This window comes from Oncorhynchus mykiss, chromosome 28, assembly GCF_057628025.1.
Source record: "Oncorhynchus mykiss isolate SJ-2025 chromosome 28, ASM5762802v1, whole genome shotgun sequence".
NCBI lineage: Eukaryota > Metazoa > Chordata > Actinopteri > Salmoniformes > Salmonidae > Oncorhynchus > Oncorhynchus mykiss.
Window position 1 is genome coordinate 42,507,145 of NC_143049.1, and position 26,881 is coordinate 42,534,025.

Sequence of the window (26,881 nt, forward strand, 5' to 3'; positions counted from 1 at the left end):
AACAACATGTATCTAACTTCTGCTCAATCTACACAACATCTCTGTAGTTACTAAATAATACAAAACACTCGGCTAGAGTAAAGTACATTTTATTTTTTTTTGTCTAACAGTGATCCCTTAAGTATTTCCATAAAACACTGAAGCTGTGTTCAGTAGTAAACCTCTCTAAAACAACTCAATACACATACTACAGTAAGAATGAATTACTATTCAAATTCAGTGTGTCAATTCAATCTACAGCGGTTTCTTTCGACAGTGTCAGACATTTTGAATTGCAATTGACCACGAAGTGACAACTTTTCAAGATTTCTGTCGAATTCCAATCGTCGGTCTTGAGATTTGTATAAAACATTTTCCAGCTTTAAAATAAATGAACGTTTATTTGACTGAATAAATAAACAAATAAGTATTTATTATAAGATAATTATATACTAAGCAGCCTGTACAAAACAAAATGCCACGAAGTGAAGGAATGTTAGGTGGGTCGGGATCCCACCTCACCCTCCATAGCTAGAATAAAAACAACGGTTTAATTTCTCTGTAGGCTCTAACTAAACAGTCATCTGTGAGGCGTTGGAACATAATGAAGACCATACAGCATCTGTTTCTGCTGGGGGATCTGCTGGTGCTTGAAACTCCACAGCAACATTAGAAGACAAATATAAAACGCCACGATGAACAGCAAGTATGTGATCATTAGTACATTACAATTCACACCAGTTATTAGAAGGACTGATTCAGACATCAGAGGTGTGAGCCCTTTGTATCCCGTGGGAAAAGGACAAGTAGTGCACTGTGTAGGGAATAGGGTGCCAAGTAGTGCACTATGTAGGGAATAGGGTGCCAAGTAGTGCACTGTGTAGGGAATAGGGTGCCAAGTAGTGCACTATGAAAGGAAATAGGGTGCCAAGTAGTGCACTATGTAGGGAATAGGGTGCCAAGTAGTGCACTATGAAAGGAAATAGGGTGCCAAGTAGTGCACTATGTAGGGAATAGGGTGCCAAGTAGTGCACTGTGTAGGGAATAGGGTGCCAAGTAGTGCACTATGTAAGGAATAGGGTGCCAAGTAGTGCACTATGAAAGGAAATAGGGTGCCAAGTAGTGCACTATGTAGGGAATAGGGTGCCAAGTAGTGCACTGTGTAGGGAATAGGGTGCCAAGTAGTGCACTATGTAGGGAATAGGGTGCCCATTTGGGATGCATCCCAGAGAACTGAGTGGGACATGACTGATCAATAAGTGATTCTGTCTTCGAGGGTGTATATAATAATAACAATAGGGGAATAGAATCGATAGTTACATATCACAATATTATTTTGGACCGTATTATGTAGATACTTTGACTCTAAGTATCGATTTTTCCTTTTCAAAGGTAGTGTTAGCTAGCGTTAGTCGGATGTACCTGCGCCAAAATTCTGGTATTTTCCATCCTATAGTTTCTTCTCCATCTTTTAACATAGTGACCACTTATTTCCATGACTGATTTAAAACTAATTTCCTCATTCTCTAGCACTTGTCCTTCTGCAGCAGACATTTAGTGAGCAATATGTTCGGGAACATCAAATTGGAATAAAATCACATTATGGAATCGCAATGCGTGAGGTCCCTGGTAATTCCCACCCCTCATTCTCTACTGGCTGATATTTGTCCACTGGAACAGGGGTTGGTAGCCTGGTCCCAGATGTGTTTGTGCTGTCTTGGACCGGGCTAGGTGACCTGGGTAATCAGTTAAAACATTAAAGACGTCCCTGTTTGGCATCTCCAATGGCGCCCCAGACGTCGAACACAAACTCGTCAGGGAAGGCAAAGTCTCCGAGAGCTTCGTCCAGAGCCATGGCAAACTCATCAGGGTTCTTCTTGTCCCGACCCACCTCCACCATGGTCGCCGCTAGAGAGCGGAGAGAGGAGTAGAGAGGCTTTATCACAGATTAGAACAACTGCCTTCATGACCAATGTAACAGTGTAGCTTCCGTCACCGATTTGAAACGCTATTACCCAATCTGGATTTAAAAGGGTTATCAACTCACCCAGTTCTGTATCTCTGATACCCATGTAGCTCTCCAGTAAGTCATCCACCTTCTTCACTGCTTTCTCCTCAAACTCTGTCGGCTGGAAAGGAGAAACAGTGTGAGTACCAGAGAGAGAGAGAGAGAGAGAGTGAGAGAGTGAGAGTGAGAGAGAACCCCCCCCCCCTGACCATCTCTTAGCGACAGCGTCCAAACGACTTAAGTAGACACTCACCACTTCCTCTACGGTAGCAGGTCCTTTGGCGCGCAGTCTCAGAGTCCCTCTCCCTGTCCCCAACTTATTCTCACTGGCCGGCTTGGCTCCCTTCGACCTCGGCTCCAGCATCTCTGTTCAGCACCAAAATAAAACGCTTCAGATCAACTCATCTAAACATCTCGTTGGGCTAGAATAAAAGTTGAAGACCCTTCTACCTGAGGTCCATGCCCTCACCAACGACCAACCACTACAGTTCATCATTTGTATTTTATCTTTGTTTAACTAGGAAAGTCAGTTAAGAACACATTCTTATTTACAATGACGGCCAATCAGGGAACAGTGGGTTAAACTGCCTTGTTCAGGGGCAGAACGACAGATTTTTACCTTGTCAGGTCAGGGATTCGATCTAGCAACCTTTCAGTTACTAGTCCAACGCTCTAACCACTAGGCTACTTGCCGCCAATGTAGCTTACATCTCTAGAAATGTTACTGAACATCCCCTGTCCACTTACCGAAGGCCTTCATAGGCTCCACCAGTTTGAGGGTGAACTTCTGCTCCTTAGGCAGCTCCTTCAGCATGCGAGCCACCTCGTAGTGCCGTGTTCCCACAATGTTCTTCCCGTTGATGCACTCTATGTGGTCTCCAACAGAGATCACCTTCACATTGTCCACCACACTGCCCTCCTTGATTCGCTGTTGGGGAGACCGGGAGAGAGGGGTGAGAGAGAGAGAGGTCACCTGCCTTTGGCCTAAAGAGCAGGAACCTGGACTTCACAAAATAAATCAGAAATACAGACATTGTTATTCTACAAGAAACCTGGTATAGAGGAGACGGACCCACTGGTTGCCCTCTAGGTTACAGAGAGCTAGTAGTAGTCCCATCCACCAAACTATCAGATGTGAAACAAGGAAGAGACTATAAAGCAGACACAACCCACTATTCAATTAATCAAAACAGGAGCATTTGGTTAGAAATAAATAAGTTAATTATCTCAACAGAGAAAAATATCCTCATGTGTGCTACCTATATCCCCCCACTAGAATCCCCATATTTTAATGAAGACAGCTTCTCCATCCTGGAGGGGGAAATCGATCATTTCCAGGCCCAGGGACATGTACTAGTCTGTGGCGACCTAAATGCCAGAACTGGACAAGAACCTGACACCCTCAGCACACAGGGGGACAAACATCTACCTGGAGGTGACAGCATTCCCTCCCAAATATCCCCCCTACACACAACAACCAACAAAAACAGGTCACTACTACTTTTATATATTTAACCAGGCAAGTCAGTTAAGAACAAATTCTTATTTACAATGATTACCTTAACCCCTGCCAAACCCGGATGACACTGAGCCAATTGTGCACCGCCCTATGGAAGTCCACAGCCTGGATTTGAACCAGGGACTGTGATGACGTTACTTGCACTGAGATGCAGTGCCTTAGCCCGCTGCGCCAGCTCTGTCGGACACTGGGTCAGTACATAGTCAACGGTAGGCTTCGAGGTGACTCCCACGGTAGGTACACCTACAGCTCATCTCTTGGCAGTTGTACTGTAGACTACTTTATCACAGAGTCTCTCAGAGCGTTCACAGTCAGCCTACTGACACCCATATCAGATCATAGCAACATCACAGTTTACTTGTAATAGAGCAATACACAACCACAAGGCATCAACCAGGGTTATTGAAGCCAGAAAAAAACGACATGCTATTCAAAAAATTAGGGGAAAAAACAATTGGACAACAACAAATCCAATCCCTCCTAGACAACTTCCTGGACAAAATGTTTCCCTGCAGTAGTGAAGGTGTAAACTTAGCAGTAGGAATCCTGAACAAAATGTTTGACCTAACATTGCTAACATATTATAGCAGAAAACTTAAGAAAATGAACAACAATGAGAAATGGTTTGATGAAGAATGCTAAAATCTAAGAAAGAAATAGAGAAACCTGTCCAACCAAAACATAGAGACCCAGAAAACCTTCTCTATGGTGAATCACTAAAACAATACAGAAATACACTACGGAAAAAGAAGGAACAGCACGTCAGAAATCAGCTCAATGTAATTAAAGAATCCATAGACTCTAACCACTTCTGGGAAAATTGGAAAACACTAAAACAACAACACAAAGAGTTACCTATCCAAAATGGAGATGTATGGATAAACCACTTCTCCAATCTTTTTGGCTCTATAACAAAGAACAAACAGCAAAAACATATACATGATCAACTACAAATCTTACAATCAACTACTAAAGACTACCAGAACCCACTGGAATCTCCAATTACCTTGAATGAGCTACAGGACAAAATACAAACCCTCCAACCCAAAAAGGCCTGTGGTGTTGATGGTATCCTCAACCAGGCTGTAACATCACAAAATGTGGAAAAAGTCAAGGGGTCTGAATACTTTCCGAATGCACTGTGTGAATACTTTCCGAATGCACGCACACACACACACACACACACACACACATTAATTGGCAAAGGCACTACAACAATCTACAGCACCCGGCCTCACCCTGAAATCAAATGTCTACCGTTCGCATATGATCTGGTACTTGTGTCCCCAACCGAAGAGGGCCTACAGCAGCACCTAGATCTTCTGCACAGATTCTGCCAGACATGGGCCCTGACAGACCTGGGCCCTGACAGACCAGGGCCCCGACAGACCTGGGCCCCGACAGACCTGGGCCCCGACAGACCTGGGCCCCGACAGACCTGGGCCCCGACAGACCTGGGCCCCGACAGACCTGGGCCCCGACAGACCTGGCCCCCGACAGACCTGGGTCCTGACTGACATGGGCCCTGACATACCTGGGCCCTGACTGACATGGGCCCTGACATACCTGGGCCCTGACAGTAAAATCTCAGTAAGACCAAAATAATGGTGTTCCAAAAAAAGGTCCAGTTGCCAGGACAACAAATACAATTTCCATCTAGACACTGTTGCCCTAGAGCACATTAATAATTATACCTACCTCGGCATCAATACCACAGGTAACTTCCACAAAGCTGATCTGAGACAAAATGCAAGAAGGGCTTTCTATTTCAAATAGGTTCTAGAATCCATTCCCCTCTATGGTTGTGAGGTCTGGAGTCCGCTCACCAACCAAGAATTCACTCAAATGGGACAAACACCCAATTGAGACTCTGCATGCAGAATTCTGCCAAAATATCCTTCATGTACAACGTAAAACCCCAAACAATGCAGAGCAGAATTAGGACTACCGCCACTAATTATCAAAACGCCAGAAAAGAGCTGTTAAATTCAATAACCACCTAAATGGAAGCGATGTCCACGCATTCCACCACAAAGCCCTCAACTACAGAGAGATGAACCTGAACCTGTACAGATTAAATGAGCATAGCCTTGCTATTGAGAGAGGCCAACATCGGCGGACCTGGCTCTTGAGAAAAAAAAAGGCTGCCACACAAAATGAGCTGGAAACTGAGCTGCACGTCCTAACCTCCTGCCAAAGGTACGACCATATTAGAGACACGTATTTCCCACAGATCTTAAATGTAATCTTAAAAACATTTTTAAACAAGGCTAACGTTGATAAACTCCAATATATGTTAGGTGAAATACCACAATGTGCGTCACAGCAGCACGATTTGAAAACAGGGCAACTAGTGGAGCACAAACACTGTAAATACCACCAATACTTCTCTGTTTATTTATCTTCCACTACTAGTCCTACTACAACTATTTCCATATTGCCAAAACACAACAGATATCATGACATTTGAAACATCTTAATCCTTTATGAGTGTAATTATCACTGTTAATGTGTTCATGTTTAGTTGTTTATTTCAGTGGCTTCGGCAATATAAAACATACAGCATGTTTCCCAGGCCAATAAGGCCCAATTAAATAGAGCGTATGTTGACATTATCACAAGTCTTTGATGTCAGTTGTCAAACCATAATCAGTGAACCATAATCAGTGAATCAATTGTCAAACCATAATCAGTGAATCAATTGTCAAACCATAATCAGTGAATCAATTGTCTAACCATAATCAGTGAACCATAATCAGTGAATCAATTGTCAAACCATAATCAGTGAATCAATTGTCTAACCATAATCAGTGAATCAATTGTCCAAGCATAATCAGTGAATCAATTGTCCAAGCATAATCAGTGAATCAATTGTCCAAGCATAATCAGTGAATCAATTGTCTAACCATAAACAGTGAATCAATTGTCTAACCGTAATCAGTTCCAACAAATGAATTATTTTAAGAACTTGGTATAATTGATATTTTATTCCTACAGGTGATTAAAGATCTATAGGACAGGTCTAAAAATATCAAGATCTATAGTTTCTATAGAGGACTAGTTAAATATCAAGATCTATAGTTTCTATAGAGGACTAGTTAAATATCAAGATCTATAGTTTCTATAGAGGACTAGTTAAATATCAAGATCTATAGTTTCTATAGAGGACTAGTTAAATATCAAGATCTATAGTTTCTATAGAGGACTAGTTAAATATCAAGATGTATAGTTTCTATAGAGGACTAGTTAAATATCAAGATGTATAGTTTCTATAGAGGACTAGTTAAATATCAAGATCTATAGTTTCTATAGAGGACTAGTTAAATATCAAGATGTATAGTATCTATAGAGGACTAGTTAAATATCAAGATCTATAGTTTCTATAGAGGACTAGTTAAATATCAAGATCTATAGTTTCTATAGAGGACTAGTTAAATATCAAGATGTATAGTATCTATAGAGGACTAGTTAAATATCAAGATCTATAGTTTCTATAGAGGACGAGTTAAATATCAAGATCTATAGTTTCTACAGAGGACTAGTTAAATATCAAGATCTATAGTTTCTATAGAGGACTAGTTAAACATCAAGATCCATAGTTTCTATAGAGGACTAGTTAAATATCAAGATCCATAGTTTCTATAGAGGACTAGTTGAAAGGCTTCTCTGATAATGAGAGGCTTCAAAGAGTTGAAATAAAGAAAATATATATGTGCAATGCAGATTTATCTCCTAATTTAGGATAATCTGCACGGTCCTGGACGGGTTTTGGTTCTGTGTGAATATGAATGATCCACTTAATACAGGCTGAGTCTGTTAAGGAATGAGAGGGAGGTTCACTGAACCAGTACGGTCCCTCCCAAATGTTTATGACCGACCAGGTCCCTTCAGAACCACAGTCAGCTTTATGACCGACCAGGTTCCTTCAGAACCACAACCCGCTTTATGACCGACCAGGTCCCTTCAGAACCACAGTCAGCTTTATGACCGACCAGGTCCCTTCAGAACCACAACCAGCTTTATGACCGACCAGGTTCCTTCAGAACCACAACCAGCTTTCTGACCGACCAGGTCCCTTCAGAACCACAGTCAGCTTTATGACCGACCAGGTCCCTTCAGAACCAGCTTTATGACCGACCAGGTTCCTTCAGAACCACAACCAGCTTTATAACCGACCAGGTTCCTTCAGAACCACAAATAGAACCAGCTTTATGACCGACCAGGTTCTTTCAGAACCACAGTCAGCTTTATGACCGACCAGGTTCCTTCAGAACCACAAATAGAACCAGCTTTATGACCGACCAGGTTCTTTCAGAACCACAACCAGCTTTATGACCGACCAGGTCCCTTCAGAACCACAACCAGCTTTATAACCGACCAGGTTCCTTCAGAACCACAAATAGAACCAGCTTTATGACCGACCAGGTTCTTTCAGAACCACAACCAGCTTTATGACCGACCAGGTCCCTTCAGAACCACAACCAGCTTTATGACCGACCAGGTTCCTTCAGAACCACAAATAGAACCAGCTTTATGACCGACCAGGTTCTTTCAGAACCACAACCAGCTTTATGACCGACCAGGTCCCTTCAGAATCACAGTCAGCTTTATGACCGACCAGGTTCCTTCAGAACCACAAATAGAACAAGCTTTATGACCGACCAGGTCCCTACAGAACCACAGTCGGCTTTATGACCGACCAGGCCCCTACAGAACCACAGTCAGCTTTATGACCGACCAAGTTCCTTCAGAACCACAAATAGAACCAGCTTTATGACCGACCAGATTCCTTCAGAACCACAAATAGAACCAGCTTTATGACCGACCAGGTTCCTTCAGAACCACAAATAGAACCAGCTTTATGACCGACCAGGTCCCTACAGAACCACAGTCGGCTTTATGACCGACCAGGCCCCTACAGAACCACAGTCAGCTTTATGACCGACCAGGTTCCTTCAGAACCACAAATAGAACCAGCTTTATGACCGACCAGGTTCCTTCAGAACCACAAATAGAACCAGCTTTATGACCGACCAGGTTCCTTCAGAACCACAATTAGAACCAGCTTTATGACCGACCAGGTTCCTTCAGAACCACAAATCAGAGGCACTTTTATTCACCAAGGAATATGACCAGGGCCCGGTTTCCCAAAAAGTAGGAGCATCGTTAAGTCTACGAGCTGTTTCCCAAAACCATCGTTACTAAAGTTGCTCTTGAAAACACTCGTAAATCCAACCTCTTCCTCAGACCACTCTAGAACAACGGAGAGCGTCGTAAGATGCTTTTTTTGCCCTCCAGCGTCACTTTATACACACAAGTTCTCCGCTAAACATAGAATCAAGATGTTTATCTGTCTCTCTGTGACCGTTGGTAACATCAGAACAAAGTTGCCAATGTCTTTGTAAATGTTACAAACAAATCGAAGGATAAAAAGAAGCTTCAAATGATAACCGAGATGACTGTGTAACGCTAAATAGCGTCATCATGTGTAACGGATGTGAAACGGCTAGCTTAGTTAGCGGTGGTGCGCGCTAAATAGCGTCATCATGTGTAACAGATGTGAAACGGCTAGCTTAGTTAGCGGTGGTGCGCGCTAAATAGCGCCATCATGTGTAACGGATGTGAAACGGCTAGCTTAGTTAGCGGTGGTGCGCGCTAAATAGCGTCATCATGTGTAACGGATGTGAAACGGCTAGCTTAGTTAGCGGTGGTGCGCGCTAAATAGCGTCATCATGTGTAACGGATGTGAAACGGCTAGCTTAGTTAGCGGTGGTGCGCGCTAAATAGCGTCATCATGTGTGACGGATGTGTAATGTCTAGCTTAGTTAGCGGTGCGGCGCTAAGTAGCGTTTCAATCGGTGACGTCACTCGCTCTGAGACCTTGAAGTAGTGGTTCCCCTTGCTCAGCAAGGGCCGCGGCTTTTGTGGAGAGATGGGTAACGATGCTTCGAGGGTGACTGTTGTTGATGTGTGCAGAGGGTCCCTGGTTCACGCCCGGGTATGGGCGAGGGGACGGTCTAAAGTTATACTGTTACAACTGCATTAAAAAAATGAATAGCCTACAGTATACGCTACATATGTCATGTACTGTCATGTTGTCTTGTCTCTGTCCTTTCCCTTCACCCTGTCTCCCTCTGCTGGTCGTGTTAGGTTACCTTTTCTCCCCCGCTTTCCCCCAGCTGTCCCTTGTCTCCTCTAACTACCCATTCACCCCGTTCCCCACCTGTTCCCTTTTTTCCCTCTGATTAGGTCCCAATATCTCTCTCTGTTTCTGCTCCTGTCCTTGTCGGATTCTTGTTTGTTTGTGTCATTCATGCCTGAACCAGACTGTCGTCATGTTTGCTGTAACCTTGTCCTGTCCTGTCGGAATCTGCCGGTCCATCTGAGCCTACCTATGTTTGGTAATTAAAGAAGCTCTGTTTAAGTTGATTCGCTTTTGGGTCCTCATTCACTCACCATAACAGAAGAATCCGACCAAGAATGGACCCAGCGACTTCGGATCCTCTCCACTCAGCCGTCGAGATCCAGGGAGCGATGCTAGGCAGACACAAGCAGGAATTGTCTGCTGCTCGACATGCCGTTGAGACCCTGGCCACCCAAGTCTCCAACCTCACAGAACAGGTTCACCATCTCCGCCTCGATCCACCGGCCACTTCCAGGGCTTTCGAATCTCCGGAGCCCAGAATCAATAACCCGCCGTGTTACTCTGGGGAGCCCACTGAATGCCGCTCGTTCCTCACCCAGTGTGATATTGTGTTTTCTCTCCAGCCCAACACTTACTCCAGGAGCACTGCTCGTGTCGCCTACGTCATATCTCTCCTTATTGGACGGGCTCGTGAGTGGGGCACGGCAATCTGGGAGGCAAGGGCTGAGTGTACTAACCAGTATCAAGACTTTAAGGAGGAGATGATACGGGTTTTTGATCGATCTGTTTTTGGGGAGGAGGCTTCCAGGGCCCTGTCTTCCCTATGTCAAGGCAATCGATCCATAACAGACTACTCTATTGAGTTTCGCACTCTTGCTGTCTCCAGTGGCTGGAACGAGCCGGCCTTGCTCGCTCGTCTTCTGGAGGGTTTCCGCGCAGAGGTAAAGGATGAGATTCTCTCCCGGGAGGTTCCTTCCAGCGTGGATTCCTTGATTGAACTCGCTATTCGCATTGAGCGACGGGTTGATCTTCGTCACCGAGCTCGTGGAAAGGAGCTCGCGCTCTCCGTCGCCTCCCTCTCCGCATCACTACCATCTTCCTCTGCCGGCTCGGGTGCTGAGCCCATGCAGCTGGGAGGTATCCGCATCTCGACTGAGGAGAGGGAACGGAGAATCACCAACCGCCTCTGTCTCTATTGCGGTTCCGCTGGTCATTTTGTCACTTCATGTCCAGTAAAAGGCCAGAGCTCGTCAGTAAGCGGAGGGCTACTGGTGAGCGCTACTACTCCTGTCTCTCCTTCAAGATCCTGCACTACCTTGTCGGTCCATCTACGCTGGACCGGTTCGTCAGCTTCCTGCAGTGCCTTAATAGACTCTGGGGCGGAGGGCTGTTTTATGGACGAGACCTGGGCTCGGGAACATGACATTCCTCTCAGACAGTTAAAGGAGCCCACGGCCTTGTTCGCCCTGGATGGTAGTCCTCTCCCCAGGATTCAGCGTGAGACGCTACCTTTAACCCTCACTGTTTCTGGTAATCATAGTGAAACCATTTCTTTTTTAATTTTTCGTTCACCTTTTACACCTGTTGTTTTGGGCCATCCCTGGCTAGTTTGTCATAATCCTTCCATTAATTGGTCTAGTAATTCTATCCTCTCCTGGAACGTCTCTTGTCATGTGAAATGTTTAATGTCTGCTATCCCTCCTGTTTCCTCTGTCTCTTCTTCACAGGAGGAGCCTGGTGATTTGACAGGGGTGCCGGAGGAATATCACGATCTGCGCACGGTGTTCAGTCGGTCCAGGGCCACCTCTCTTCCTCCACACCGGTCGTATGATTGTAGTATTGATCTCCTTCCGGGAACCACCCCCCCCCCGGGGTAGACTATACTCTCTGTCGGCTCCCGAACGTAAGGCTCTCGAAGATTATTTGTCTGTAGCTCTTGACGCCGGTACCATAGTCCCCTCCTCCTCTCCCGCCGGAGCGGGGTTTTTTTTTGTCAAGAAGAAGGACGGGTCTCTGCGCCCCTGCATAGATTATCGAGGGCTGAATGACATAACAGTGAAGAATCGTTATCCGCTTCCTCTTATGTCTTCAGCCTTCGAGATCCTGCAGGGAGCCAGGTTTTTCACTAAGTTGGACCTTCGTAACGCTTACCATCTCGTGCGCATCAGGGAGGGGGACGAGTGGAAGACGGCGTTTAACACTCCGTTAGGGCACTTTGAATACCGGGTTCTTCCTTTCGGCCTCGCTAACGCTCCAGCTGTCTTTCAGGCATTAGTCAATGATGTCCTGAGAGACATGCTGAACATCTTTGTTTTCGTTTACCTTGACGATATCCTGATTTTTTCACCGTCACTCCAGATTCATGTTCAGCACGTTCGACGTGTCCTCCAGCGCCTTTTAGAGAATTGTCTTTTTGTGAAGGCTGAGAAGTGCACTTTTCATGCCTCCTCCGTCACATTTCTCGGTTCTGTTATTTCCGCTGAAGGCATTAAGATGGATCCCGCTAAGGTCCAAGCTGTCATTGATTGGCCCGTCCCTAAGTCACGCGTCGAGCTGCAGCGCTTTCTCGGCTTCGCGAACTTCTATCGTCGTTTCATCCGTAATTTCGGTCAGGTGGCAGCTCCTCTCACAGCCCTTACTTCTGTCAAGACGTGCTTTAAGTGGTCCGTTTCCGCCCAGGGAGCTTTTGATCTCCTCAAGAATCGTTTTACATCCGCTCCTATCCTTGTTACACCTGACGTCTCTAGACAGTTCGTTGTCGAGGTTGACGCGTCAGAGGTGGGAGTGGGAGCCATCCTTTCTCAGCGCTCCCTCTCTGACGACAAGGTCCACCCATGCGCGTATTTTTCTCATCGCCTGTCGCCGTCGGAACGTAACTATGATGTGGGTAACCGCGAACTGCTCGCCATCCGGTTAGCCCTAGGCGAATGGCGACAGTGGTTGGAGGGGGCGACCGTTCCTTTTGTCGTTTGGACTGACCATAGGAACCTTGAGTACATCCGTTCTGCCAAACGACTTAATGCGCGTCAGGCGCGTTGGGCGCTGTTTTTCGCTCGTTTCGAGTTCGTGATTTCTTATCGTCCGGGCTCTAAGAACACCAAGCCTGATGCTTTGTCTCGTCTCTTCAGTTCTTCAGTAGCCTCCACTGACCCCGAGGGGATTCTCCCTGAGGGGCGTGTTGTCGGGTTGACTGTCTGGGGAATTGAGAGGCAGGTAAAGCAAGCACTCACTCAAACTCCGTCGCCGCGCGCTTGTCCTAGGAACCTTCTTTTCGTTCCCGTTCCTACTCGTCTGGCCGTTCTTCAGTGGGCTCACTCTGCCAAGTTAGCCGGCCACCCTGGCGTTCGGGGTACGCTTGCTTCCATTCGCCAGCGTTTCTGGTGGCCCACCCGGGAGCATGACACGCGTCGTTTCGTGGCTGCTTGTTCGGTCTGCGCGCAGACTAAGTCCGGTAACTCTCCTCCTGCCGGCCGTCTCAGGCCGCTTCCTATTCCCTCTCGACCGTGGTCTCACATCGCCTTAGATTTTGTCACCGGACTGCCTTCGTCAGCGGGGAAGACTGTTATTCTTACGGTTGTCGATAGGTTCTCTAATGCGGCTCATTTCATTCCCCTTGCTAAGCTTCCTTCTGCTAAAGAGACGGCACAAATCATCATCGAGAATGTTTTCAGAATTCATGGCCTTCCGTCAGACGTCGTTTCGGACAGAGGTCCGCAATTCACGTCTCAATTTTGGAGGGAGTTTTGCCGTTTGATTGGGGCTTCCGTCAGTCTCTCTTCCGGCTTTCACCCCCAGTCTAACGGTCAAGCAGAACGGGCCAATCAGACTATTGGTCGCATCTTACGCAGTCTTTCTTTTCGCAACCCTGCGTCTTGGTCAGAACAGCTCCCCTGGGCAGAATACGCCCACAACTCGCTTCCTTCGTCTGCGACCGGGCTATCTCCTTTTCAGAGTAGCCTCGGGTACCAGCCTCCGTTGTTCTCATCTCAGTTCGCCGAGTCCAGCGTCCCCTCCGCTCAGGCTTTTGTCCAACGTTGCGAGCGCACCTGGAAGAGGGTCAGGTCTGCACTTTGCCGTTATAGGGCGCAGACTGTGAGAGCTGCTAATAAGCGTAGAACTAAGAGCCCTAGATATTGTCGCGGTCAGAGAGTTTGGCTCTCCACTCAGAACCTTCCCCTTAAGACGGCTTCTCGCAAGTTGACCCCGCGGTTCATTGGTCCATTCCGTATCTCTCAGGTCATTAATCCTGTCGCAGTGCGACTTCTTCTTCCGCGATATCTTCGTCGCGTCCACCCGGTCTTCCATGTCTCCTGTGTTAAGCCCGTTCTTCGCGCCCCCGCTCGTCTTCCCCCCCCCCCCCCATCCTTGTCGAGGGCGCACCTATCTACAGGGTCCGTAAAATCTTGGACATGCGTCCTCGGGGCCGTGGTCATCAGTACCTAGTTGACTGGGAGGGGTACGGTCCTGAGGAGAGGAGTTGGGTTCCCTCTCGGGACGTGCTGGACCGTGCGCTGATTGATGATTTCCTCCGTTGCCGCCAGGTTTCCTCCTCGAGTGCGCCAGGAGGCGCTCGGTGAGTGGGGGGGTACTGTCATGTACTGTCATGTTGTCTTGTCTCTGTCCTTTCCCTTCACCCTGTCTCCCTCTGCTGGTCGTGTTAGGTTACCTTTTCTCCCCCGCTTTCCCCCAGCTGTCCCTTGTCTCCTCTAACTACCCATTCACCCCGTTCCCCACCTGTTCCCTTTTTTCCCTCTGATTAGGTCCCAATATCTCTCTCTGTTTCTGCTCCTGTCCTTGTCGGATTCTTGTTTGTTTGTGTCATTCATGCCTGAACCAGACTGTCGTCATGTTTGCTGTAACCTTGTCCTGTCCTGTCGGAATCTGCCGGTCCATCTGAGCCTACCTATGTTTGGTAATTAAAGAAGCTCTGTTTAAGTTGATTCGCTTTTGGGTCCTCATTCACTCACCATAACAACATAGGCCTACTGTATATAATTCAATCATATCAAAATACATTTAATGTTCCTTCAATAGAGTTCTATTTTGTTACTTGTAGGCTACTGTCTGTAATTAGTCTCAATATATCTCATGATGTGTAGCCTAACGTGCGATGATGTGCCAGATCTGGGATTTAGAGCATTTTAATTGGATACGCATTAGAATAAGCCGCCTCAATAATGTCTCTCTCTAGGAGCGGATTGGTCGTCAGTATTGTCAATCAATTCTAAATGTTGCATCATCATCACGATGACGCGACCCGTGACACTTTGCTTCTTGAAAGTCCAATATCTTGATAACTGACATGCAAAACATGTTGGAACTGAATCAACCGTGAACTGATGCAAAACGGCGCTAGAGATAGTTTGAGTGGATTTGACCATTAAGGTAAAATTTGAATGGAGAAAGCTGATCCATTGTCAGTTTGGTGAAATAATTCTAATGTTAAAGGTCAGATTTGAATGGAGAAAGCTGATCTGAGAGCTCCCTTTCTTTCCATCCTATCAGTATCAACGCTACGCCTCAACAACACACTTAGTGAACGTTCTCTCAGTGTGGTGTTCTGGGAAAACACACGATACATCTTCGGCCGTTGTCGGAAAGAGGCATCGTTAGAAAATAAAAACATTCGTAAGTCTAATTTTCATCGCTAATGGGAAACCGGGCCCTGGTGAACTAGTGCTGGCAACAATAAACAGATTATATAGGTACAATAATTGACCCAAACTGCATTCAGTAGATACAAAGATACTATAGTCCATCTTTTCCCTGAAACTGATTCGTGTACCCGGGGTCAGTCTGTTCTGTAAAACGCTGACTAATCAAAACAGTAAGAAAAGCTCTGGTGTAAATGCTCCGAAGATACCGTGACGCTTCACCAACACAAGGGGGTGTCTTGGAGCAATGTTTTACACACTAGCCTATAGAGCCCATCAGCTTGTCGTCATAAAACCCTGACATTAATACCGCTGTTTCCTTCAGCCATTCCTTTTGGGGGGGGGGGGGGTGTGGTTCTACCATAGACTTTGGCCAGCGAGTCAAGGTGGCGTTAGCCTCTGTTAGTGCCTAGAAAAAGACGCCATTATTGTTGCTGTCTGTACAAGATGTTGGTGGAAAACTTTGATCATAAAACCAGCCTTAAGTTAGTACTAAACTAGCCTCTCTAAGACCAGGTAGTACTAAATTAGCCTCTCTAAGACCAGGTAGTACTAAACTAGCCTCTCTAAGACCAGCCTTAAGGTAGTACTAAACTAGCCTCTCTAAGACCAGGTAGTACTAAACTAGCCTCTCTAAGACCAGGTAGTACTAAACTAGCCTCTCTAAGACCAGCCTTAAGGTAGTACTAAACTAGCCTCTCTAAGACCAGCCTTACGATAGTACTAAACTAGCCTCTCTAAAACCAGCCTTAAGGTAGTACTAAACTAGCCTCTCTAAGACCAGGTAGTACTAAACTAGCCTCTCTAAGACCAGCCTTAGTTAGTACTAAACTAGCCTCTCTAAGACCAGGTAGTACTAAACTAGCCTCTCTAAGACCAGGTAGTACTAAACTAGCCTCTCTAAGACCAGGTAGTACTAAACTAGCCTCTCTAAGACCAGCCTTAAGGTAGTACTAAACTAGCCTCTCTAAGACCAGCCTTAAGGTAGTACTAAACTATATCCCAACAATTTTTTTTACTTCACTACATAATTGACACCCAAGTCCTGATCATATATCTATCGTCTATAATAACTGCCTAATAGAAGTGACAGCCCTGTGATTGTAATGATTTAACCTTCTATAATAAATAGATTAGTTGCAATTCAATTGATATATTTTATTGGTTGATTGACTAGATTTTATGGATTGATTGATTGTATCCTACCTTGATGTGGCCTGAGTAGTCAAGCAGTTAGTACTCGGGACCCTGGCACATGTAAAGGACTGGGAGACTAGTCAGGATCGGTTATGCTCCGAACCACAGCCATTCTGACTCGCAAACTCTCCTATCTTTCATATCTCAATAAAATCTCTCTCTATTTAAAAAAAAAATCCTACCTTGATGAAGGCGTATCCCGCCCCGTTGTCTGTGATGGTGAGGCCCAGGGCCTCCTCTGATTTAAACACCTCCACCTCCTTCTTAATCCCTTTAATGTGGGCAAATATAAAGTCCTCCAGGCCGATCTGACCACCAAGCAGCTTCTCCATGTCGATCTTATGGGTGTTCAATGTACAGAACAGGATCTGGAGAGAGACAGAGACAGACAGACATATTAATGAACAGGATCTGGAGAGAGACAGACAGACAGACATATTAATGAACAGGATCTGGAGAGAGACAGAGACAGACAGACATATTAATGAACAGGATCTGGAGAGAGACAGACAGACATATTAATGAACAGGATCTGGAGAGAGACAGACAGACAGACAGACAGACATATTAATGAACAGGATCTGGAGAGAGACAGACAGACAGACATATTAATGAACAGGATCTGGAGAGAGACAGAGACAGACAGACATATTAATGAACAGGATCTGGAGAGAGACAGACAGACATATTAATGAACAGGATCTGGAGAGAGACAGACAGACAGACAGACATATTAATGAACATGATCTGGAGAGAGACAGACAGACAGACATATTAATGAACAGGATCTGGAGAGAGACAGACAGACAGACATATTAATGAGCAGGATCTGGAGAGAGACAGACAGACATATTAATGAGCAGGATCTGGAGAGAGACAGACAGACAGACAGACAGACATATTAATGAACAGGATCTGGAGACACACGAAGAGACAGAGAGACAGTTGATAAAACCATGTGCCACGGAATTGGAACATCAAAAAATCTCTTCCTAACTAATTTTGCAACCTGTATGGAGCCTCGGTCAACATTTTGGTCCTCAAGTTAAACTCTTTCTGACATTTTTTTGTTGTTGCCAATTTTGGTTTATAACTCAGGGAGGACAGACAAGTTCCCTACCTTCTCCCCCTTCCACCTTCCTCCTCCATTTTTTGCAGTAACGCTGCAGTCAGTTGGTTGTACATTTGGATTGAGCAGATATTCCCATATATGATTGTTAACTGCACATGCGACATAACTCAGCCTTTCCTATTCATAATATCATTAACTATGATATTGTCTCGGGGGGGGGGGGGGGGGGGGGTGAATACTTTCTGATCGAGACACTCTGAGTGGACAAAACATTAGGAACACCTGCTCTTTCCATGACATAGACTGACCAGGTGAATCCAGGTGAAAGCTATGATCCCTTATTGGATGTCACTTGTTAAATCCACTTCAAATCAGTGTAGATGAACGGAAGGAGACGGGTTAAATAAGGATTTTTAAGTGTTGAGACAATTGAGACATGGATTGTGTACAGTATGTATGTGTGCCATTCAGAGGGTGAATGGGCAAGACCTTGAACGGGGTATGGTAATGCTGCTAGTTCTTTCACACTCAACAGTTTCCCGTCTGTATCAAGAATGGTCCACCACCAAAAATAAATCCGGCCATCTTGACACAACTGTGGAACACTTTCAGCACCTCGTAGAGTCCATGCACCGACGAATTGTGGCTGTTCTGAGGGCAAAAGGTAGGTTCCAATTCAATATTAGGAAGGTGTTCTCAATGTTTTCTATACACAGTGTATATTAGTGTTTTATTTTAATTCATTTTTTAAAATACATTTCTTGACGGTACTGGGAGAGGACCCAGGTGGCACGGTGCAGCGATAGTCCTGGGAGAGGACCCAGGTGGCACGGTGCAGCGATGGTACTGGGAGAGGACCCAGGTGGCACGGTGCAGCGATAGTCCTGGGAGAGGACCCAGGTGGCACGGTGCAGCGATAGTCCTGGGAGAGGACCCAGGTGGCACGGTGCAGCGATGGTACTGGGAGAGGACCCAGGTGGCACGGTGCAGCGATAGTCCTGGGAGAGGACCCAGGTGGCACGGTGCAGCGATAGTCCTGGGAGAGGACCCAGGTGGCACGGTGCAGCGATGGTACTGGGAGAGGACCCAGGTGGCACGGTGCAGCGATGGTACTGGGAGAGGACCCAGGTGGCACGGTGCAGCGATAGTCCTGGGAGAGGACCCAGGTGGCACGGTGCAGCGATAGTCCTGGGAGAGGACCCAGGTGGCACGGTGCAGCGATGGTACTGGGAGAGGACCCAGGTGGCACGGTGCAGCGATAGTCCTGGGAGAGGACCCAGGTGGCACGGTGCAGCGATAGTCCTGGGAGAGGACCCAGGTGGCACGGTGCAGCGATAGTACTGGGAGAGGACCCAGGTGGCACGGTGCAGCGATAGTACTGGGAGAGGACCCAGGTGGCACGGTGCAGCGATAGTACTGGGAGAGGACCCAGGTGGCACGGTGCAGCGATAGTACTGGGAGAGGACCCAGGTGGCACGGTGCAGCGATAGTACTGGGAGAGGACCCAGGTGGCACGGTGCAGCGATAGTCCTGGGAGAGGACCCAGGTGGCACGGTGCAGCGATAGTCCTGGGAGAGGACCCAGGTGGCACGGTGCAGCGATAGTCCTGGGAGAGGACCCAGGTGGTACGGTGCAGCGATAGTACTGGGAGAGGACCCAGGTGGCACGGTGCAGCGATAGTACTGGGAGAGGACCCAGGTGGCACGGTGCAGCGATAGTACTGGGAGAGGACCCAGGTGGCACGGTGCAGCGATAGTACTGGGAGAGGACCCAGGTGGCACGGTGCAGCGATAGTCCTGGGAGAGGACCCAGGTGGCACGGTGCAGCGATAGTACTGGGAGAGGACCCAGGTGGCACGGTGCAGCGATAGTACTGGGAGAGGACCCAGGTGGCACGGTGCAGCGATAGTCCTGGGAGAGGACCCAGGTGGCACGGTGCAGCGATAGTCCTGGGAGAGGACCCAGGTGGCACGGTGCAGCGATAGTCCTGGGAGAGGACCCAGGTGGCACGGTGCAGCGATGGTACTGGGAGAGGACCCAGGTGGCACGGTGCAGCGATAGTACTGGGAGAGGACCCAGGTGGCACGGTGCAGCGATAGTCCTGGGAGAGGACCCAGGTGGCACGGTGCAGCGATAGTCCTGGGAGAGGACCCAGGTGGCACGGTGCAGCGATAGTACTGGGAAAGGACCCAGGTGGCACGGTGCAGCGATAAGACAGCATTCCCTGATGTCCGTCAGCGATTCAAGCCTTGAGTTCAAAGTTTATTTTCAGTGTGAGCGTCAGCGTGTTAACAGAGAAATCATTAATGAGTGAGTCATGTGTTTATTCTTTGGTCATGTCCTATTCCCACTGGTAGAGCAGATGAGGAAGGTGACCTTTCTACCAGCGCCAGTGATGCAGCAGAGATCTGGCTTCACACCTTCAGTAGGAACCTCGTGGCAGACCCAGGGGGTGTTGGTAATGGGATCTGTTTGAGGCCTGATTTAAAAGGCCTTTAAACTGACCATGGCTCAGTCCACTGGGAGGGCTGGTGAAAGGCTCTGCGTCCAAAATGGAAGACTATTCCTTGTATAGAGAACTACTGTTAACCAGGGCCCAAAGGGAACAGACTCTACCGCTGGTCACCCAAAGCTACCGGGAGGACTCTACCGCTGGTCACCCAAAGCTACCGGGAGGACTCTACCGCTGGTCACCCAAAGCTACCGGGGAGGACTCTACCGCTGGTCACCCAAAGCTACCGGGAGGACTCTACCGCTGGTCACCCAAAGCTACCGGGAGGACTCTACCACTGGTCACCCAAAGCTACTGGGAGGACTCTACCGCTGGTCACCCAAAGCTACCGGGAGGACTCTACCGCTGGTCACCCAAAGCTACCGGGAGGACTCTACCGCTGGTCACCCAAAGCTACCGGGAGGACTCTACCGCTGGTCACCCAAAGCTACCGGGAGGACTCTACCGCTGGTCACCCAAAGCTACTGGGAGGACTCTACCGCTGGTCAATCATTTATTCCACTGCTACTTACATCACAGATGGGCTGTGTGTGTTTCACAGGGTGTGTCTGTGTGTGTGTTACTGACTTGCCTAGTTAAATAAAAATAACAAATAAACACAGGGCTAATAATGACAGTACAAAAGGGCTCCAATAAAACACTATCAAACCCATAGACAGTACAAAAGGGCTCCAATAAAACACTATCAAACCCATAGATAAATGGTATCATGTCAGAAACCCATAGATAAATGGTACCATGTCAGAAACCCATAGATAAATGGTATCATGTCAGAAACCCATAGATAAATGGTATCATGTCAGAAACCCATAGATAAATGGCACCATGTCAGAAACCCATAGATAAATGGCACCATGTCAGAAACCCATAGATAAATGGCACCATGTCAGAAACCCATAGATAAATGGCACCATGTCAGAAACCCATAGATAAATGGCACCATGTCAGAAACCCATAGATAAAGAGTATCATGTCAGAAACCCATAGATAAATGGTATCATGTCAGAAACCCATAGATAAATGGTATCATGTCAGAAACCCATAGATAAATGGCACCATGTCAGAAACCCATAGATAAATGGCACCATGTCAGAAACCCATAGATAAATGGCACCATGTCAGAAACCCATAGATAAATGGCACCATGTCAGAAACCCATAGATAAATGGCACCATGTCAGAAACCCATAGATAAATGGCACCATGTCAGAAACCCATAGATAAAGAGTATCATGTCAGAAACCCATAGATAAATGGCACCATGTCAGAAACCCATAGATAAATGGCACCATGTCAGAAACCCATAGATAAAGAGTATCATGTCAGAAACCCATAGATAAATGGCACCATGTCAGAAACCCATAGATAAATGGTATCATGTCAGAAACCCATAGATAAATGGTATCATGTCAGAAACCCATAGATAAATGGCACCATGTCAGAAACCCATAGATAAATGGCACCATGTCAGAAACCCATAGATAAATGGCACCATGTCAGAAACCCATAGATAAATGGCACCATGTCAGAAACCCATAGATAAATGGTATCATGTCAGAAACCCATAGATAAATGGCACCATGTCAGAAACCCATAGATAAATGGCACCATGTCAGAAACCCATAGATAAATGGCACCATGTCAGAAACCCATAGATAAATGGCACCATGTCAGAAACCCATAGATAAATGGCACCATGTCAGAAACCCATAGATAAATGGCACCATGTCAGAAACCCATAGATAAATGGCACCATGTCAGAAACCCATAGATAAAGAGTATCATGTCAGAAACCCATAGATAAATGGCACCATGTCAGAAACCCATAGATAAATGGCACCATGTCAGAAACCCATAGATAAAGAGTATCATGTCAGAAACCCATAGATAAATGGCACCATGTCAGAAACCCATAGATAAATGGCACCATGTCAGAAACCCATAGATAAATGGTATCATGTCAGAAACCCATAGATAAATGGTATCATGTCAGAAACCCATAGATAAATGGCACCATGTCAGAAACCCATAGATAAATGGTATCATGTCAGAAACCCATAGATAAATGGCACCATGTCAGAAACCCATAGATAAAGAGTATCATGTCAGAAACCCATAGATAAATGGCACCATGTCAGAAATCAAGCAGACAATTTATTTCAATGCTAAGTGTTGAGGCAGTCTGATGCACCAGTTTCCTGAACCGCCTTACTTCTGGGTTTCTGATATGATACCAATATCTATGTGGTTTCTGATATGATACCAATATCTATGTGGTTTCTGATATGATACCAATATCTATGGGGTTTCTGATATGATACCAATATCTATGTGGTTTCTGATATGATACCAATATCTATGTGGTTTCTGATATGATACCAATATCTATGTGGTTTCTGATATGATACCAATATCTATGGGGTTTCTGATATGATACCAATATCTATGTGTTTTCTGATATGATACCAATATCTATGTGGTTTCTGATATGATACCAATATCTATGGGGTTTCTGATATGATACCAATATCTATGTGGTTTCTGATATGATACCAATATCTATGGGGTTTCTGATATGATACCAATATCTATGGGGTTTCTGATATGATACCAATATCTATGGGGTTTCTGATATGATGTACTAGTGTCCTGACATGCTGTATTAGTATGGGGTCATCAGAATGACCTCTGAGTGTTACAGGGCTCTTATCTAGGCTGCGTACCAAAAAGGTACCCGATTCCCTTTATAGTGCACTAGGGCCCATTGGACTCTGGTCAAAAGTAGTGCACTATATATGGAATAGGGTGCCATTTGGGACACGGACTAGCGTGAGTGGCAGAGAAAAGACGTTCCTTGTTAGTACACAATACAAGCAAAGAGGCCTAACAGACACAGAGCTCTGCTCCACTCTGCACTGCATGCGCATCAGCTGACAATCACTGACACAAGCAAGGGTTGCCCCTGGTTACTGGAGTATAAATAATTGGATTAGGATGGATGGGGGGGGGGGGGGGGGGGGGGGGCGATCGAGGAGAAGGAATGAGAGAGACCAAGAGAGGGGGAGAGAGAGAGAGAGAGAGGGTCAGGAAGAGAGTGATTGTGAGAATGAGAGAGTGTGAGAGAGAGACCAAGAGAGAGAGCGAGTGAGGGTCAGAGAGAGTGGAGACGGACCCACTGGTTGCCCTCCAAGTTAAAAGAGAGCTGGTAGTCCCATCAGCCAAACTACCAGGTGTTACACAGGGAAGAGATTCAGGAGTTATGCTAATTTGGTATAGAGCAGACCACTATTCAATTCATCAAAACTGGAACATTTTACATTTGGTTACAAATAAATAAGTTAATAATCTCAGAGTAAAATATCCTCCCACTAGGATCCCCATACTTTAATGAAGACAGCTTCTCCATCCTAGATTTATAATTTCCAGGCCCAGGGACATGTACTAGTCTGTGGTGACCTAAATGCCAGAACTGGACAAGAACCTGACACCCTCAGCACACAGGGGGACAAACACCTACCTGAAGGTGACAGCATTCCCTCCCAAATATGCCCCCCCCCCCAGGCACAACTATGACAAAACAACCAACAAAAACAGGTCCCAACTCCTACAGTTCTGTCGCACGCTGGGTCAGTACATAATCAACGGTAGGCTTTGAGGAGACTCCTATGGTAGGTACACCTACAGCTCATCTCTTGGCAATAGTACTGTAGACTACTTTATCACAGACCTCAACCCAGAGTCTCTCAGAGCGTTCACAGTCAGCCCACAAACAAACACTCCGAAGCACCGCCACATTTTAGTGATAATGCCCTTGAAGCCGGTGTTTGGAGAATATATTGGCCCGGGTGTTGTTAGGCCTGAGATGAAGGTCGAGGGAAACCATACCAATATATCCTCTAAACACAGACACAAATCTAGGGTTGCCAGCTGGTCGTTCTAACCCAAGCCAGCTGGTCGTTCTATCGGTTCCGTTGCCAGAGGTGCAACCCAGTCTTTCAGTTTTTTTGTTCTGCAAGATAATATCTAGATGATCTCCATTATATAAAAAAAATTAAGTTTATAAATTGCCTGGCTGGGCTGATGAGACAGTGGATTGAGTTGAGTTGAGTTTGAGTTTATTTTTACAGGGACAGTGCACATTAATCAACGTTTCAGTAAAAGTGCCAGTTTTAGCCAGCCGGCTAATTTTCAACCGCAGTCCCTGGGCAGGTTATTAAAAACAATTACAATATAGACAATAGCAGCATAGAACAAGCAAGACATAGCAACATAGGACAAGCAAGACATAGCATACAGACAAAGCAACATAGGACAAGCAAGACGTAGCATACAGACAGAGCAATATAGGACAAGCAAGACGTAGCATACAGACAGAGCAACACAGAACAAAAAGCAGCAAGACACAATTCATAAAAGCAACAAAGTGTTTCCACACCTCACAAGCTACAGACAACAGACAACATGGAAAGTGACAACACACAGCTAGGGATGTTCACAAATCTGATTGACCTTTAGCCATGTCTTCAAGCATTTTGTGAAAGTGTGATATGTGGTGCAGTTATGTGTGTCTGATGGCAGTGTATTCCAGACATGGGAAGCTCTCACAGAGAATGCAGATTTACTAAAGGTGCTTTTCCTTAGGGGAACTATACAGTCACCTCTCATGGCAGACCTTGTGGATCTGCTGCCATATGTCTGGGTTTTCTGTTTAACAAAAATATTGAGTGGAGGGGGAGCCAGGCCATTAAGGATCTTGAATACAAGACATGCACAGTCAGATGGAACAGAGTAAATAGGCATTTTAACATCATGGATTTAGCCGGTGGTAACTTGTGGAATAGACACCGGCTGGAATGCGGTTTTAACCAATCAGCATTCAGGATTAGACCCACCCGTTGTATAATGCTTAATATTTTACCGCGAACACAGAAAAAAACGCCTTCCTCCGCTACTCTTTCATCTGCGTGAGGCTACAATAAGTAGCACGTTTCCCCTGCCTTTCATTAAATCATGTTTGGCTACAAATATATACATATAGAACCAGTTAAAAGTTCTAGAACACTCATTCAAGGGTTTTTCTTCATTTTTTTACTATTTTCTACATTGTAGAATAATAGTGAAGACATCACAACTATGAAATAACACATTATGGGAATCATGTAGTAACCAAAAAAAAGTGTTAAACAAATCTAAACATATTTTATATTTGAGATTCTTCAAAGTAGCCACACTTTGCCTTGATGACAGCTTTGCACACTTTTGGCATTCTATCAACCAGCTAGGTTGACTCATGACTTGCAATTGGATTGCTGGACATCCATCAACCCCATTCATTCAGATCTGATCAACGAGGACAGGTAATGGATTGGGCCTAGTTATTGTTTATTAGCAGCATACGTTTGTGTTCATTCTCTTAAAATAGCCTATATACACTCTTCTTGTACAATGTATAACCTACTGTACGGTTTGTCTGGACTGTCTGCCTGTCTTGGTGAGAATCTTAAGTTAATAAAATACTAAAATACTATTCTTCAGTTTGTATGCCTATTATTATTATTATAATTATTCAGGTGGGTTCTGCCCTTCACAACATTCTAAAGTTCTGTCTGGTGAATCTCTCAGGCATATTTTTCCGATTGAAAATGGGAACAAATGGGAGAGATGGACAAATGTATTTGGTTGTGCAAACCCACAGTTTCATCAGCTGTCTGGGAGGCTGGTCTCAGACGATCCTGCAGGTGAAGAAGCCAAATGTGGAGGTCCTGGGCTGTTGTGGTTACACATGGTCTGTGGTTGTAAGGCCGGTTGGACATACTGCCAAATTTGTAAAAAACTATGTTGGAGGCGGCTTTTGGTAGAGAAATGAACATTACATTTTTTGGCAAAAGCTCTGGTGGACATTTCTGCAGTCAATATGCCAATTGCACGCTTCCTCAACTTGAGCCTGCGGCATTGCGTTGCGAGTTGCCTTTTATTGTCCCCTGCACAAGGTGCACCTGTGTAATGATCATTCTGTTTAATCAGCTTCTAGATATGCCACACCTATCAGGTGGAAAATTAAGGAATGTCAAGGATTTAGGGCTCCCGAGTGGCGCAGCAGTCTAAAGCACTGCATCCCAGTGCTACAGGCGTCACTACAGACCCTGGTTCAATTCCAGGCTCTATCACAACCGGCCGTGATTGGGAGTCCCATAGGGGAGGCTCACAATTGGCCCAGCGTCGTCCGGGTAAGGGTTTGGCAGGGTTCGGCCGTCATTGTAAATAATCATTTGTTCTTAACTGATTGCCAAGTTAAACAAGGTTAAATAAAATACAAATTGTGTACAGACTCAGTGAGCAGAGATTCCACCATAGCCTGTCTTCTCTAGAGAGCCAGGTCTGAAACTGAGCTGCACTTCCTGGCCACATTAGAAATACATATTTCCCACAGAGAATTAGAAAACAAAACCAAAACATTGATAAACTCCCATATCTGTTAGGTGAAGTGACGTCACAGCAGCGAGATGTGTGACCTGTTGCCATGAGAAAAGGGCAGCCAGTGAAGAACAAACATTGTAAATACCACCAATATGTATTTGTTTATTCATCTTCATCTATTTGCACATTGCTAAAACACTGTACATAGTAGATAATATAAGACTTGAAATGTCTCTTTTAAAAAAAAACATTTTTGAGTGCAATGTTTACTGTTCAATTGTAATAGTTTTTAGTTTGTTGTTTTGTCTTCGCTTTTGTTTGTTTTTTCACTTGCTTTGGCAATAAAGCCCCTTTGAATTGAGGCGAGGGGGCGGAGGAGG

The 26,881-nt window shown here is 45.8% G+C and overlaps 1 protein-coding gene across 1 annotated transcript in view; it reads right to left on the reverse strand.

Annotated features, from left to right (window-relative positions):
• Positions 1-73: 73 nt before the first annotated feature.
• The window catches only part of LOC110508261 (PDZ domain-containing protein GIPC1), a 50,255-nt gene continuing 23,447 nt past the window's right edge, over positions 74-26,881 (reverse strand). The window contains exons 2-6 of the mRNA XM_036966534.2: positions 16,685-16,870; positions 2,735-2,915; positions 2,241-2,353; positions 2,027-2,108; positions 74-1,887 (exon numbers count right to left, since the gene is read on the reverse strand). Of these exons, the coding sequence (XP_036822429.1) occupies positions 1,736-1,887; positions 2,027-2,108; positions 2,241-2,353; positions 2,735-2,915; positions 16,685-16,870 (714 nt within the window). The 3' untranslated portion in view covers positions 74-1,735. The remainder of the gene's footprint in view (positions 1,888-2,026; positions 2,109-2,240; positions 2,354-2,734; positions 2,916-16,684; positions 16,871-26,881) is intronic.